This window comes from Ambystoma mexicanum, chromosome 4p (genome assembly GCF_040938575.1).
Source record: "Ambystoma mexicanum isolate Mex_15411 chromosome 4p, UKY_AmexF1_1, whole genome shotgun sequence".
Taxonomy (NCBI): Eukaryota; Metazoa; Chordata; class Amphibia; order Caudata; family Ambystomatidae; genus Ambystoma; species Ambystoma mexicanum.
In genome coordinates, this window is record NC_090927.1 from 308,143,882 (window position 1) to 308,161,740 (window position 17,859).

A 17,859-nucleotide genomic window follows, 5' to 3' on the forward strand; every position below is an offset into this window, starting at 1 on the left:
ACGTATTGGAGGGCAGATGGACATGTCCAGAAGGTCCGGGTACCACGTCCTCCTGGCCCGATCCAGGGCAATTAGGATCATGGTTTTCCTGAACTTTCTCAACCTCCTTATTACATGAGGAATCACAGGGACTGCATGAAACGCATATAGGAGTGGAAATACCCAGTCCACCACAAACACGTCCCCTAGAGCTCCTCTTGGGGGAAATTCCCTTGAGCAGTACAGGTCGCACTTCCTGTTGACACTGGTTGTGAACAGATCTACTTGAGGGGTTCCCCAAAGGGCAAAGATCTCTTGAAGGACTTCTTGAGCTAGTTCCCACTCGCGAGAGCCTGTGCTCTGCATGCTCAGAACGTCTGCTGCAGTGTTCTAGGTGAACTGCTGACAGAGAGATTCCTTCTTGCATTGCCCAGAACCAGAGCTGCATTGTCTCCCTGCACAGTGGTAGTGATCCTACTGTCTTGGCCACAGAGCAAGGACCACAAGCTCCATCATATAAAGGATCCAGTTGGACCCAGTCCTGGTGCATTTGGCGCCAGGCTCATGCACACTTATTCTGGTGTTATTTCCTCCCCTGCAGGGCACCCACATGCATCCAGGTCGGGCATGGCCATAGGAATACATTGGGCTGCATGTGCAGCAGCTTCTGGGAGTGGCAGTGTGTGGCCACAAGGCAGAGCAAAGGGGCGTGGCTGGACCAGGCTATTTAAGCCTGCCCCGCCCGCATGCAAGCACTTCACGTTAGTCTGCTCATAGCAGCGTAACGCTCACCGCCGCCTGAAGCGCTTCTTACCCGATTCCAGTGATACCATCGCCTGAAGCGCATCTTACCTGATTCCAGCAATACCATTGCCTGAAGCACATCTTACCTGATTCCAGCAACACCATCGCGATACCATTGCCTGAAGCGCATCTTACGTGATTCCAGCCATACCATTGCCTGAAGCGTGTCTTACCTGATTCCAGCAATTATCGTCGCCTGCAGTGCATCTTAGATCAGTCACTGCGGTCTGAGCACATCCTTACCTGTTCCGGAATGCCAACACTTACTCGGGAGCTCATTTGGCCAGCATCTTCGCGGATCCAGCCATCCATCACCCGCTGGCAGGTCTTCAGATAGCTGCTCCCCATCTGACTTCGCCAGGCCATCCCTGCAGAAAAAAGAAAGGACAAATAAGGTTAGAAACAACATAAAGACATTACGCTAAGGTTGCGCGCAACGCAATCTTCGCACTGGGCCTTATAACCAAACCTACCATCTATTTGGGACATCGTAAACTAGCCTCCTTCGGGCTCGCTTCCAGCACCGCAACTCCGTTGGGCCTCTCATCACCTATTGGAGAGAAGGAAAGACATTAGAAGGGATACGGACAATAATCACAGAAAAAAAGGACATTGCAAAGGAATACAGACAATAATCATTGTTGAAGAACACTTACCTTTGAAGTGGTTCAGCCACAGCTGGTCTGGGCGCCACACACATAGACCAGTGAAGAAAATAGGTCTATCTAAGGCACCCCTGCACTTGAGAAGCAGGACGGAGAGCTCAGCCTATATGGTTAAGCGGATGCTCACCACATTCTGGGAAGAAGGGCTCGAGCGAAACCACAGCCATATCACAGCATTCTCACGCCCTCTCGTATTATCGCTGGGGCAGTATCAACAACCAGCACAGTCCACAACACAGGAGCAAGGAGAAGAAGCTTGACCCAGGGGAGCAAGTTCCAGGGAGGGCTGAAACCGTGCCCCAACGTCCCCGCAGAGACCAGGTGAGCGTAATGCCTACGCCTCCTCTTTTGTTGAGGTAGTACATGGCCACTGTGTTGTCCGTCATTATCAGGACATTCTTTCCCCGTACAGAGGGCAGAAAGGCCTTCAGCGCTAGTCGGATTGCCTTCAGCTCCAAAAAGGTTGATGTCTAGCTTGGACTCCCATGGAGACCAACGGCCGCTGAATATCAGATCGTTGGTGTGGGCTCTCCACCCCGTTAGTGGGGCATCCGTCACTACCGTCATCTCCGGCCATGGTTGCCAAAAAGGTTCTCCCTTGAGGATATTTTCCTTGCAAGCCCACCATAGAAGATCTTGAGCCACTCTGGCCGGGACTTGCAGAAGATCCGCGAAAATTGGGACCATTGAGTCCTGAGAGCCCATTGAAGGGATCTCATCCTCAGTCTGGCTTCTGGCACCAGAAAAATGCATGAGGCCTAGCAAACTTAGAAAATCGAAGGCCGGCAGATGTTGGGCATTTTGAAACTTTGTTACCACCTGCAGAATGTGGTATGCTCTCTCCTCAGGAGGCGAGGCTTTCCCTGAGGAAGTATCCGGGACTGCTCTGATGAATTTAAGTCTTTGGCTTGGAATCATTTGTGACTTGTCGTTAAGGAGAGAGAAGCCAAGTCTGTGTAAGAAGTGGCAGGTCATGGCCAGATGTTCCTGTGCTTGTTCGGGTGAACTTGCCCTGATTAGGCACTCGTCTAGGTAAGGGTAGACATGAATCCCCCCTCTCCTGAGACTTGCTGCCACTACCGCCATCAGCTTGGTGAACCCTCGGGCGGAGGTCAGCCCTAATGGCAGAACACGAAACTGATAGTGAGAACCGCCAACCATGAACCTCGGGTACTTTCTGTGCTTGAGATGGATTGGCACATGAAAGTAAGCATCATGAAGGTCCAACGAAACAGCCAGTTCTGAAGCTGAAGAGCCTGAAGGATCTGAGAAAGGGTCACCATCTTGAACTTGTCCTTCTGGAGGAATTTGTTCAAATTTCTTAAGTCCAAGATGGGTCTCAAACCACCGTCCTTTTTGGGAATGAGGAAATACAGGGAGTACCAACCCTTGTCCCTCTCCGCTACAGGTACATGTTCTATTGCACCTTTCTCTAGTAGGGTTGAAATCTCCTGCAAAAGGAGCGTGTCTGGAATTTTGACAGAATTGGCTCCCAGTGGATGATCTGGAGGTCTTTGTTGAAAAGGAAGTCAGTAACCATGGGTCACTATCTCTAGCCCCCAGGCACCTGACGTAACGCCACACCATTCGTTCAGATACCGAGTGATCCTGCCTCCCACTGGGGTCTTGTGGATGAAGACCTCAGAGTGGCTTTGCAGCAGCCGCAGAAGCAGCTGAGGAGGAAGTAGCCGCTGCTGGGGCTGATCTAGGCCTTTCCCTCTCCCATCACGAAAGTTTTTTTTCTGTTGGCCTCTTTGACTGGCCTGTCCTCTCCCTCTTCCAAAAGAGGAGTAAACGACAGTGACGGCTCCTCCAGGAAGATGACCCTGCGTAGGAGTGTTGCTGAGGCTGTCTTATAGCAGCGCTGAGTGATTTAGCTGCCGCTTTCAAGATCGGCAGCTTCTCCAAGCTCTCGTCTACCTTGCTGCCAGACCGCCTCAAGCCGTCAAAGGGCATATTGAGTAATCTGGACTGCGCATCAGGTTCAAAGCCAGATTTTCTCAGCCATGCAAATCTGCGTAGGACCACGCTAGATGCAATGGACCTGCTTACACTATCGGCAGCGTCCAATCCTGACTGGAGGCATTCCTCCATAGCCTCTTTTCCATCTTTCACAATCACCAGGAAACCATCCCGTTCCTCACCCTCCGGTATGTGTTCAGCCGCTGATGTCATACAGTCCCACAGGGTTTATGTAAATCTTGCCAAAGTGCAAGTTGCATTTGTGGATTTAAGGGCCATGCTGCCCGAAGAGAAGACTTTCCGGGTCCAAGCATCAACTTTTTTGTCATCCCTGTCAGATGGTATTGAAGGATAGGCTGACTGCCTAGTGGAGGTTGCAGCCTGTACCGCCAAGCTCTCTGGTGAGGGATGCTTAGATAGGTACTCAGGATCTGATGAGGATGGCCTGTACTTTCACACAAACCTTTTATTAACTGCTGGCCCAGAATCTGGGGTATTCCAAGTTGCCATCAACCTCTTTTGCAGTGCCTTATGAAAAGGGAGGACAGGGTCCCTTTGAGGTCCCTCATTAAGGATGTCAGTCATATCGTCCTGATCAAAATTTGTGGAAGCTGTTTTCCATCCCATGAAGTCAATGACTCTTCCCATCAGATTTCTACACCCAGGGTCTGCATGATCTGAAGAGTCTGGTCTCTCAAACGACTTCAGGGGAAGTATCTAGGCCACTGGCTGACTGAAGGCAGCCATAAAGATCAGCCATTTTAGAATTTGGGTCTACTAGTTTCTCAGAAACCTCCTTGGTTCCAAATCTAACCCCAGCTGAAGTAACATCCTCTTCAGGGGACTGTTCCTCAAAGATAGAGGACATATATCTGAGAAATTCTTGCCTGGGTAGAGGCTGGAAGATTTTTTCTGGTAAAGGGGGTGGCATTGACCTAGGTTTAGACCGAGGAAACGAACCTGGTCACCCTCAATCTCTCAGCACTCGTCACCTCCCCTATCTTGTCCCACCACCTCATTCTCGCAATCACCTCCTCCCCCCCCCCCGGCTTCACCTTTTCTCAAACCCCTCTCCCTCAATTTCTCATCAACTGAAACTCCAAACCGCTCACACCCCACCTTCAGATCCCCCGAACCAAACCTGATCATCCTAACACACGCAGCCACCCAATCCCGCCAATGTTTCTGCTCGCCCACTATTCCCATCAAGCATCGCCCACCATACCCCTCTCCCGCCAAAGTCTCCACTCTCTCTGCCACCGCCCCCTTCCGCGCCAGCTCCGAGATCAACCTCGCCTACCGATGTGAACTGCATCCTATTTAATGCCCGATCCGTAGCAAAAAACAGACACTGCATCTATGACCTCCTCACCTCTGACAAACCAGACCTGGTTTTCGTCACTGAAACCTGGTTCTCTGACGACTTCGCCCCAATTGCTAATGAAGACTTTCCCCCCCCGACTACTCCCTCATCCCACTGAACCGTCCCTCCAGAGGAGGGGGAGTAGCATTCGTCTTCAAGTCTCTCTTCCATGCCTCAATCATCGACAACCAACCTTCCATTCCTTCCTGCGAGTCTCTCCTTGTTAAACTATCCCTCTCCCCGTCGCTCTCACACAGCTTCCTAATAATCTACAGGCCCCCTGGCTACGATAGACAATTCGCAAACAACCTCTGCGACTCTGTTGCCACCCTTCAACTAAACTATCCCAACCTCACCCTTCTTGGAGACTTCAACATATGGCTCGACATCCCCACCAACCCTATGACACATTCTCTGGTTGACGGTCTAGATGCAATTAACCTCCAACCCCACATAAATGGCCCGACTCACTATAAAGGGCACACTCTTGATGCCATCTTTAGCTCCAACACCCTAATTCATTTAAAGCCCCCCACCCCTATCATCTGGTCCGATCATTTCATTCTCTCATTCACCATTCGCTCACCCGACCCCCTTCCAGTACTTGAATCTGAACCTCCGAATCTACGCAAATGCTGGAAAAAACTAACAATCACTCCGGACCTAGCCGATGCACTCCTCCAGTCTCCACCACCGACCTGCCATCGCAACAAACAGCTAACCCCTGACGCCTTTGACTCATGGCTCAACGCATCTCTGTTGCAGCTCACACCCCCTTGCAAACCATCAACCCGCCGTGGCCTCTTCCCCAGATGGTTCACTCCTGAGTTGAAGATCACTAAGCAAATATATAAACATCTAGAACGCAAATGGCAGAAAGACAAAACCCAGGAGAGCAGGGCCACCTTGGCCCGACACCTTTATCAGTACAAGGCCGAAATCCGGAAAGCAAACAAAGCCCACTAGAACTCCCAAATCCTAAACACTGCAAAAACCCAAGCAAGGAACTCCACAAAATCATCGCCAAATTCATCAATCCAGCTTGCACAACGACCGTCCCGAACCCCTCACAATCACTGTGCGACTCACTCTCCCTCCATTTTAACACCACGGCTCTCGAAAGAACAAATACTCTAGCCACCAAACTTGCTCTCTTACATCCACCAGGCAATTCGCCGCCGTACCGGCCAACCCACCAGCTGCGACCACTACGCAACCAACGTTTGAATCCTTTAGTCCAATATCACCAGAGCAATTTCTCAAACTTCTATCTGCCCGCAAACCATCTGGCTCGCCGCTAGAACCTTGCCCAGCCACAACCCTCAAAGAAATTTTCGCTTCCACCTGCCCAGGAGAACACGCAAGATCCATCATAAATGCCTCCCTTTCCTCTGGTATCTTTCCCGACGCATTCAAAACGGTTCATGTCAAACCTCTAATTAAAAAACCTTCGCTGGACCCTCTCGAGCCCAAAAACTACCGCCCTATCTCAAACACCAGGTTCCTTGCCAAACTCATTGACCGATCCGCCTACTCCCAACTAAATGCCTTTGTCGAAGCCAACAATCTGCTAGACCCCGCCCAATCAGGCTTCAGAGCCCGTCACGGAACTGAAACCACCCTAACTTCAATCTGGGATAACCTTAAAATGACAGCAGACTCCGCGAGATGCGCCGCACTAATCCTTCTTGACCTATCCGCCACCTTTGACACAATCACTCAATCCTCCTAGACCACCTCCACTCCCTAGGAATTCGTGGAACGGCTCTTAAATGGATAGCTTCATTCCTCAGACAGGTACCAAATAACGATACTCTCCACCTATACCTCCCAAGCCCAACCAGTCGACACAGGAGTCCCACAAGGAGCTTGCCTATCTGCCCTCCTGTTCAATCTCTACTTGATCACCCTCCCTCCAATAATTTGTTCACACAACATTCTATGCTACAACTACGCTGACGACACTCAACTAATTCTAAAACTCCTGAACTCAAATCCCAACTCCCGACCTGACCTGGCCTCCTGCCTCCTTGACATAGAACTCTAGATGACCCAAAGCCACCTCCTGTTAAACCCCTCCAAAACAGAAATCATGGTATGTGGCAACTCCGAACTTCTTCTGCACCCACTACCATGGCCATCCGCCATGGGCAAATCACTGACCCCCTCCAAATCAGTGAAAAATCTTGGATGCACCCTTGACTCTGATCTAACACTCTCGCGCCAAGTCAACAACGTCTCAAAATCCTGCCACTATCACCTTAAAACCCATAGGTGCATCTTTCCATATCTCTCCTTTCCCAACAGACTCTCTGCGGTCCAATCAATCGTTATATCTAGACTGGACTATGCAAACCCCCTATACCTCGGAGTCCATGGGTACCAACTGAATAAACTTCAAAGGGCACAAAACACAAACTAAAACCCTATCACCCCGCCCGCACCCTAAGATCAAGCACAGGCGGCCTCCTAGTCATACCGAAGACAAACTCAGTCAGGTTAGGCGGATCATCATTCTCAGCCTTAGCCCCCACACTATGGAACTCACTCCCACCCCAAATCCGCCTAACTGAGGATTTAACGTCTTTCCGCAAACTGCTGAAAACCTGGCTCTTCCCCTAAAACCCAAGCCATACCAAACTAACCCAAACAGTCTAACAGCAACTCAATGACACAAAACCCAACAAACTACCTGATTCGAGACATTGACAGCTAATAATCCAATAAAATAGATCAAAGCAGTGAAATGGTTAATAAGACTAAATTATACAGAAACAGTAAAGAGATTTTAACTCCAGAAATTGACAGAATGCATGTGGAGTAAACGAAGTGAACAGCGTGGATGAAATGGTTAGAAAAGATGAAGCAGATGGAATAGATGAATGCGCGGAGTGGAAGAATGCAAATGTGTGAGTCTATAGAATGAACGAACATGTTGTGCGGATGAGTGTGTAGAACGGCTGGGTTGTGGAGCGGACGAGCGTATACCGCTGATGAGTGCGTAAATGCAGAGAAGCGAGTAGAACGCAGGAGTGCGTAAAACAGAGCGGACGAGTATTTATAGCGGTCAAGTGTATGGAGCGGACGATTGCTTGGAGCGGACCAGTGTTTGGAGCGGACCAGTGTTTGGAGCGGACGAGTGTTTGGAGCGGATCAGTGTACAAAGATGATGAGTGAAGAGATAATTAGATAGAACATGATATTGCTGTTGAACGCGTGAAAAGCACGAATGCTTAAGGCAGATGAGTGTGGGGAGCGGAGGATGAGTGTGGGGAGCGGATGAGGGTGGGGAGCCGATGAGGGTGGGGAGCCGATGAGGGCGGGGAGCGGATGAGGGCGGGGAGCGGGATGAGCGCGTAGAGGAGGATGAGCGCGTAGAGGGGGATAAGCGGGTAGAGGGGATTGAGTGTGCAGAGGGGGATGAGTGCGTAGACAGGGATGAGTGCGTAGACTGGGATGAGTGCGTAGAGGGGGGCGAGTGCGTAGAGGGGGATGGATGAGTGCGTAGAGGGGGATGGATGAGTGCGTAGAGGGGGGCGGATGAGTGCGTAGAGGGGGTCGGATGAGTGCGTAGAGGGGGTCGGATGAGTGCGTAGAGGGGGATGGATGAGTGTGTAGAGGGGGATGGATGAGTGCGTAGAGATGGATGAATGCCTAGAGGAGGATGAATGCCTAGAGGGGATGAGTGCCTAGAAGGGGATGAGTGCCTAGAAGGGGATGAGTGCCTAGAAGGGGATGAGTGCGTAGAGGAGATTAGTGCGTAAAACAGGTGAATGCATAGTACGTGTGAGGCATAAAGCGGATGAGTGCCGGAGCGAACGAGTGCCCAGAGTGAGCGGACGTGTTGCGTAGAGAGGACGAGTACGTAGAACGAACGAGCACTGATTGCGACTAATACTGATGAGTAGAATGGATGAGTAGAGCATGGGACAGACAATGCATGCGTGGGGCAAACAGGAGGGCATGCGTGGGGCTGACATGAGTACTTACATGTGGCAGTCTAGAGTACATGCGTGGAGCAGACACGAGTACATGTGTAGAGCAGACAAGGGTGCATGCGTAGGCCGGACTGGAGCGCGCGGGGCAGACTGGAGCGCGCGGGCGGGCTGGAATCCATGAGTGCGCGGAGCAGACCACAGTGTATCGACCAGCCTTCGTGCATGGAGTGGATAGGAGTGCATGGAACGGACTGGAGCGCATAGACCTGCGTGACGTATATAGTACGGTTTGGAATGCAAAGAACGTTTGAAAGAGCATACAACTCATCATATCACACCACCACGCTTACTCTCGCCTTTACATCACCACTCAAATAGAACACAGGGATACTATGACACCATTCGGTATAACTTATCTCATACCAACATCCGCCGCTCACTCCACATCATTCTAAGTAAACACTGCTGGTTACACCCCCCCCCCAGCCAGGCGTTCTCCTCAGGCCTAACGCAGCCACATCCGGTCTGGATAAATCCTACCAGAGCGAACACATACACCTGATCTCTCTCCACCACACCTACCCCTATGAAGCAGCTATTACACGAATACTGCATGAGATGCACATATACCCGGTGCCCACAAGCACCTTTTGACTCCTTCTACTCTCTCTACTGACCTGAACTTCGGTTCCCAAGGGCGTTCAACCTACCAGCGCCTTCAGACCATACCAATGGTATATAAGGCGCTATATAAATGCAAAGTAACATAACATAACATAACATAGGCGTCGATTTTGGCATTGGGATTAAATAATGCCCCGAAAAAGGTGTCGAAGGCGTCGATGGTATGGACGCTGGCTTCGACATTTTCGAGGGAGGCCTCGACACTATTGCGGAAGGTATCGACACCATCTTCGATGGCGGCCTTGACACTGTCGTCGAAGGCTGCGTCGAGTCAATCTCACGCATTTAGTTTTTAATCTCCCTCTGTCACCTGGACAGGGGCATGCTCTTCCCGCAGTTTTTTCGAGGGGGTCTGGGCCGCATTCTCGAAAATGTTTAGCATCAAAGCCCTGAAGGCCTCCTATTTTTCAGGGGAATCGTGCTTGGAAGGATAGGCAATAACCCTTCTCTCAGACGAGGAGGATGAAGATCTATGACGCAGCTGCTTTGATTTTTTAGACGAAGACGAGGGGGCTCTCCTCGACCCGTGTCGAGACTTTCCACTCGACCCTCCTGAATCTCTTTGTCTTTTCGAAGACTTATAAGATTCCTTCCCCACCGCCAGCTTACATTTCCGTTCCCTAAGAGCCTTATTGGAAATAGCCTGACAGGAACCACATTCGTCGACCCGATGGTCAGGGCTCAAACACCAAAAGACAGTTGCGATGAGGGTCGGTAATCGACATTTTTCTACCACACTTCAGACATTTTTTTAAACCAGTCTTGGTGAGGTTTGAGTCGATGACGAGGACATTTCGTCGAAAAGAATGATGCGCCGTTTTGTGGCACAAAGCAGAAAAAAGGAACTCAAGCAACGGGCGCAGCTCGAGCCCTTTATACTGCGGATGACGTTGACGCTCGATGGCGGCCCTCGAGGGAATGCGACTCCATGGCTTCGAGCACAGCACCTTCTGGTGAATTATTTTTCTGAAGCAGTACAGCTGGCAGACAAGATATAATGAGGAATACGTAGGAGGACACAATCCATTCAAAAATGCCAGTTGTACTATCTCTGACCACACACCGGTGATGTTTCTTTGGGTCCCTACCAGCTCACTGGCCCCCGTCCCGACCTGGCGCAGGCCAATGCACGCCCTCACAGACGATATTTTTCAGAAACATCTGGCTGATGTTATACCGAATTATCTGGAGGCTAATGTGGGTAGCCTTGACAAATGTAGTACGATATGGGAGGCCCTCAAGGTTGTGGTGCGGGGCGAGATAATAAAGCGCGAGGCATCAGGAAAACCTTGAACTCTGTATTGGGTAAATTAGAAGCTAAGATACAAAAGATTAAAGGAGTGGGGGGAGACGAAGAGGGCCCTCTCTAAGAGGTTTTACTCCTCATACATAGCAAATGCTCTGAAGCATGGGAACACCTTAGGAAATTTGACTATGGTGTATACACCTCTAGAATGCATGGGGAAGATAAGATGGGCAAGATTTTGGCGTGGCTATGTAAAAGCGAACACTCCAGGCATGTGATAAATGAATTTCCGGGATTAATGCAGAGCGGTTTGGAGATCCCAATCGGCTATTAATGATGCTTTCAGTGACTTATCGGGGACTTTACAGTGCTAGGGCTGGAATAGATCCTGCTGAAATCCAATATACCTTAAAACACAATACCTTGCCTAGAGTTGCAACAGGGCAAGCTACAGCTCTGGGGGCTCCCATAAGTGAGGGCGAACTGCGAAGCGTTATACTGTCCCTGAAGTCTAGCAAAACACCACAGGGAGATGGATTAACACTTTGGTGCCGGTACTCCTTCCAAGTATTTGGAGAAGTATAGGAGTCTGGCTCCCTACCCATTAGTATGACTGAATCTGTGATAGTGCCAATCCTTAAACCTGGGAAAGCCGCACTATTTGCGTAACTCGTACAGACCATTGTCAATGTTAAATCAAGACGTGCAGATCCTGACAGCTTTGCTTGCTAGGAGACTTGCATTGGTAATTGGATCTATAATACACAGGGATCAGACAGGGTTCGTACCGAATAGAAGTAGATCGTCCAACCTACGTAGGCTCCGATACATAATTGACAGATCCCAGACGCACAAGGCTCCCTATGTGGTGATCTCCTTCGACGCGATTAAGGCCTTTGACTTGGTCGACCGGCCGTGGATGTACGCGGTCCTGGAAGGCTTCAGTCTTCGGGAAGGATTCTCTCATTGTGTCAGACTGCTTTATAATACACCTGTGGCCAGGGAGCATACTGGCAAACACATATCTGCAGCCTGGAATATTGGTAGAGGTACTATACAGGGCTGCCCCTCCCCATCACTGATGCTCTACATACTTGCATTGGAACCACTGGCGATGTTAGTACGTAATAATTTTGCAGTGGCTGGCATACTGGTAGAATGGATGCATCACTTGGCATTACTATATGCTGATGATTGCCTCTTATATATAACTAACCCTGTAGAGAATTTACCAAGGTCTTGGACAACTTTTCAAAGCTTACTGGCATCTTCTTTAGCAAGGAAAGTGCTGCATTTTTCTGCTTGCTGGGTTATATAAGATGAGACTGGAAGACCTACTGTAGTTGTGAATTAAATGGGAGACCCGGTACTTTAAGTATCTGGGGGTCAACATACGGCACCAAGCTAGCCAAATGCATACAGACAACACGATGCATGCTATGCAGGGGATTGAAATGTCTATGAGATTTTGGGACCAATTGCCACTTTCACTGATGGGAAGGGCTGCACTGGTCAAGATGGTGGCACTCCCAAGACTGCTATACTTTTTCGCTAATATTATGTACATGATCCCTGCGCTCCTTTAAGTCACTAGATTCACTTGTAAATGGATTCCTCTGGGGAAGTAGATGACATAGGAACGCGATCTCCACACTGCGACTTGGACATGTGGATGGTGTGATCCAGCTACCTTGGTTCGAGCTATATTATCTGGCAGCACAAGCACAGCACGTAGCTAAGTGGCTGGCTGATGAAGAAACGCTGGACACCTTGCTCATGCAAGGTGCTATAAGACCAATATTTCTGAAGGAGTCCTTGTGGATTGCAGAGCACTGTCTAACAGATATCCCACACGTTAGACCTGGGGAGGAAAATATGGAGCAGGATGGGGAGGATATTGGAAATGGGGCAGGCATACTCTACGAACATACCCCTAGGGGTTACGCTATGTTGAAGCAGATGTGAGCTACTTTTATATCGGAGGTGGGAAGGAATGGACCCTGTTACCTGGGAGATGTTTTTAGGGATGGCGTCTTCCGAGATTTCGCTGATGTGATGGAGGAATATGGAAAACAGAATGGGCCCTTCATGGGATATATGAGACTTCCCAACTTTGATAAAAAAAATATCAATGGCCTGTGTGGCCTGAGGAGCCCAAATGTGAGGAAATATTGAAGACGTTGTATGAAGTAGAGGATGGGTGGAAACCTGTAACGTGCCTATACCAGTGCTTGCTCGCAACAGCAAGCACCTGGGTCATGCGAATAAAGGTCAAATGGGAGGAGGACTTGGGATGTGTGATAGAGGATAGGCAGTGGGACTCAGCATTGCCGTTTGTAAAGAAGGTTTCTAGGAATGCAAGGTTTCACCTGATACAGTTGAATGTCCTCTACAGAACATACATGACACCTCAGAAAGTTACAAGCTTTGATAAACAGACACCTCCTGGATGCCCATCGTGTGGGGTAGAACCTGCAAATTTTAAGCATGTTTTGGCAGTGCCCTAAAATCTACTCCTTTTGGCTCCAAATACAACTTGCACTGGAGAAAACAGGGGTATGGAGATATGACTCGACCCCTACGATATGTCTGCTTGGCATCTATCCACGTTTGGATGAAGTTAAACATATAGTTAAAGCTATGGACCTGGCTTGTGTGCTTGCAAAACGTATAATTGCCCTGTCGTGGAGAAATAACTCTGGCCCATGTTATTCAGCATGGTGGAGAGACTGGCTGAGATGGTCTATGGCAGAGACGACTGAATGGTATAGAGCCCTGATGAGGTGTATGGCAGAACCCACGATAAGCTTGGAATCTTGGAAAGCCCTACTACACACTATGCGTCCACGCTCTGATGATAAAACTCCATGTGTGGCCGGTACTGTTTGTATATTCTTATGAATGTTATGAACATGACCATTTGCTTGGCTCAAACCTGCACTATGGGTCAATTATGCCCTGTTCATACATTTTTATTTTTCTCTGTATTTGATGTCAAGACATGGATTTGCCAACGTTTGCTTTGCCCTGCTTTTGCCCTGTATGTTGTTTAGTTAAATTGTTAATGTTTTTGTTTACTTGCATATTCACAAAATAAAATAAAAGATTTTATTTTAAAAATGACAAAATATTAGGTTTGCATCTTGCGCAAAGTTAGATTTGCTGTGCGCTATGTACTAGCTCCTGGTTCCCCACAGGTAGCTCCAGCCTAACTTGTTATGCCTGATACCAAGGAGCTGCGTTTTGCTCCTGGTGAACAAATCCCAATTTCGACCCCTGGTGGGGAGTGTAGTCTGGATGGCAGGGAAGCAGTTTGGGAAGAAATAGAACAGCCCCGCCTAAAGCAGGAGCAGATGGTGATGTTAGACGCACCCCTCACAGAAGAGAAACTGAAATAAACCATGCACGCACTGCTTCAGGTAAAAACGCTGTGGGCAGATGGACTCCCAGCAGAATTCTACAAAGCATTTGCAGATGAATTAGTGATGCATCTACTGCAAATGATGGAGGAAGCATTCGAGGGGGGTCTGTTGCTGACTAGTCTCATCGAGTCGATAATAGTGCCGATATTAAAGCCAGGGAAACCCCGCAAGAGTGTGGTTCGTACAGACCACTATCAATGATTAATTAGGATTATAACGTTTTGGCTGCGCTGTTGGCGAATAGACTGCAGAAAGTAATAGGTCAGTTGGTGCACCCTGATCAGGCGGCCTACGTCCTAGGCAGGAGCACGGCCTGGAACTTGTGCAGAATAGACTGCAGAAAGTAATAGGTTAGTTGGTGCACCCTGATCAGATGGACTATGTCCTGGGCAGGAGCATGCCCTGGAACTTGTGCAGGCTGCATAATGTAATAGTAAGAATGATAACAGACAACTCTGAATATGCAGTGGCCTCACTGGACGCTATAAAAGCTTTCGATTCTGTGAGATTGGGACTGGCTCCTCTCAGTGCTGCAGCGCTTTGGATTGGGGCTACGCTTTGCACGGTGGGTACAGTTGTATAAGCAAGCCACTGGCTGGAGTGAGAACTGGGAGACATATCTCGGGGGCATGAAAGTTAGGGCAGGGCACTAGACAGGGGTATCCACTCCATGGATGTCATTCCCGTACTCGGATAACATACCTCTAGCAGCAATTTGTGGCAGAACACAAGAGGAGATAAGCAGTATCAGGACTCACTTGGAGGCAAAAGAAAGGGATAATTTCATTGGGAGACATGAATCAGGACGGGATATTGCAGGGCTTCTTGGATTTGACAGAGCGGTATGATATTCCGAGAGGACAGTTCCTGATGTATCAGAGAGGGGTCAGGATGTTGGTCAGCAGGTGGCCGGCACTGATCATGGGAATTGCGCGTGATGACATGTTGGATACTGTATACGATTTTCCGGAGCGCGGCCATGTGGTTTCTAGGCTCTATGAATTAATGCTAGATGTGCCTAATAAAAACGAAAGACCAGTCAAAGACTACGTGGGAGAGGGAAATAGGGCCTGCCTTCATGGATGAGGAATGGGCCAGGGTGTTGCCGTACACGCGAACGGTATTCAGGAATGCCAGATTCAAGGAAATACAGCTGCAGGTTACTCACAGATCGTACATGACCCTGCATTCCATCTCATTATTTCCGGGAGCAGGGGTACAGAGGTGCCCTAGATGTGGTTATGAGCGGGCAGGTATATTGCCTATATTTTGGTTCTGACCAGTGGCAGCGAGGTTCTTGCGGAATATAGCAAACATGGTCCTGCAGGTAGGGATCAATATGTGGGAGTGGTCACCAGAAGCGGGTCTGCTGGGATTGTTTAAGCGCAGACGGATTGAGGTACATATGGCGAGGATGAAAGACCTTATCAATGTCCTGACTAAGGTCCCAGAGTAGAGGTATGGTGTGGGTTTATTGTCTTTTCATCAAAAAGTTTGTAACGAAAAGAAAATACATGGAAGGTTTTCCATCGAACTTTTTACCATCGAATGCATGTTTTTTAATTTTCTTTTTTGGGGGTTCAGGGGGGGACACCACCCCAAACCCCTTGTTTTTTACCATTACAAACCCACCCCAAACAAAATGAACCCTTAAACCCACACAAACATACATTCGATGGTATAAATTTAATTGCAAAACGTTTGATGGAATGCAATTTGGTGTAAACTATTTCAATGGAAATACCAGATACCCATGGTGGGCAGACTTGAAGAAATGGAAGCGGGGACAGTTGTGTGGTATAGGGCAGTCGAAGGGGACAGAACGAATCTAGCATGGAGGTAGGGGCATGCTGGTACAAAGTATGTTTGAGCCCTCCGATGACCTGCCCCCATGAGGTATAGGCTGCTGAGAGGAAGAGGAAGCAAAGTGGGAGTCAGAAGAGGTTGTAGGAGAGAGATGAGGAAAAAGAGGCAACTGTGGGTGGGAAAGGGAGCGGGGGATGCGTGCATTGCTGGGTATAGGTTTGGGATTTGTGGGGTGGGAGAGGTGAGAGGAGTGGCATGACCGAGCACAAAGAGTCCCACAGGGAGGGGAAGGAACTGGAGAGAAGAAAAATCAGCAGGCAACAATGTTTATTGCATGTATAAACAAGTGCGGATGTAGCAACGTGTGTAAAGAAACAGTATATTTAACACTTTCTCATTGTGCAAGTTGTTGTTATATTGCCGAAAATGTTAATAATAAAGTTTTAAAACATTTTTTTTAAAAAAAGGTAAAATCAGCGATGTATTTAGCCAATACATTTATGTCCTAAATGTTTTGATCTGGACAAAGACTTATCTGAAAAGCTTTGGTGTAGCACTTGCCGCCAACAAAACAGGACTGCGTTTTATACATTGCTTTTAGACCCTGTTTGAAGGAATGACAATAGGCAGCACTTGGGCACTACCTAGGAGATCTACCAATATTGTCCAAGAGACTTCAGTTCCTCAATGACTACAACTCCAGTCAGTTTACAAAGTTGGGCACAGAAGATGGAAAAAGTACATAAAAAGCAAAAACGATTTAACATCTACCTTTCATTTTGTTTGACAGGTTCCATTTTCTCAATTTGCCTCATCTTGTTTCTTCTTAGCCTAAGGTTGACAAAATAATGTGAATTACATGATGCAATTAACCAAACACTTCTCTTTTCATACTTTATAAATACTTTTCAGTGATCAATTATTAAGAGAAAATTAAAGTACTACAAGCGTAATAATTTCTTGAATATACTCCCGAGTGCGCAATTCACCGACCTACTGCGAAAGGTGGTTCCAAGGATAGTACAATCAGGTCCCTTTTTCACCATTACGCCCACCATCTTCACTCCTGCTACAGATCAACACCAACTGAAAGTTAAACTATGGTAGATACAATCTTGTCATCAGTCCCACACACATGTAGAAGTACAATTCTGGACCCAGTTGTGGTAAATTGGTTGGCATAGACTTATTTATAACCACAAAAGGTAAAACCTATCTTGTCCTATTCACTATGAGGGGTCGCCCTACCCTTAACAAAAATACTGAGGACCTGGCCTGGATTTCCTTAAGCTAAAGTGTCCTCCGTCATGCATCTAAACTCATTTCCGTCCCTTACACTTTCAGACCAACTAAGGACAACTGAATGTCTCATTAATCCAGAAGGAGGCCCCTCTCATTCTGGATGTAGACTCCAAGGCATAGTTACTGTGAAAGAATAACTAGTTCCAATGTCCACTGCTTAAATGTTCAGACTAACTTAAAGAAAACACAGATCTCCAAATCTCCTGGAGGGAGTCTCTTTCTTGCTTTAACTTGTATACAAAATACAGTTTCCCACCCTTCTGGAGGAACTTCTCGCTCTGTCCGTGCAACAAAATGACAGTGCCCCACTCTTCTGGAGGAAAATTTCCTCCGCCTGGGTCTCCAACTCTTGAACAAAAATACAGTTCCCCCATCCCATGGAGGGGACCGCTTCCACTCCCTATCAAACAAAATGTAGCTCTCCAGTCTCTTTTTCTCATTTCCATTTGGGTCCCAGACCCTATTGTACGCTGCCAGGGCTTCCCCACTGAAATATGGGTCCCAGACCTGGTTCTTCTGGTTCGGCAGGATCCCCGTCCCTGCTTCACCTGTTGTCCACTTGGACAGCCCTGGTATGCTCTCCTGTCAGGTACTATGCCAAATAGGTTTATTCCCAATGTTCCTAGCAATTTGTATAATTCCTCTGTAATCCCCTTTAGCTGTCCGGGATGGGTTTGTGTGATTTACA

The 17,859-nt window shown here is 48.4% G+C and overlaps 1 protein-coding gene across 3 annotated transcripts in view; it reads right to left on the reverse strand.

The window, feature by feature from the left end:
• Positions 1–17,859, reverse strand: part of UBXN2A (UBX domain protein 2A) — a 720,890-nt gene that overhangs the window by 484,606 nt on the left and 218,425 nt on the right. For all 3 annotated transcript variants that reach the window (XR_011260377.1, XM_069605875.1, XM_069605874.1), the window contains one exon: positions 16,641–16,700. Coding sequence is in view for 2 of the 3 variants with exons in the window: in XM_069605875.1 (XP_069461976.1) it covers positions 16,641–16,684 (44 nt within the window). In the remaining variant the exon portion in view is untranslated. The remainder of the gene's footprint in view (positions 1–16,640; positions 16,701–17,859) is intronic.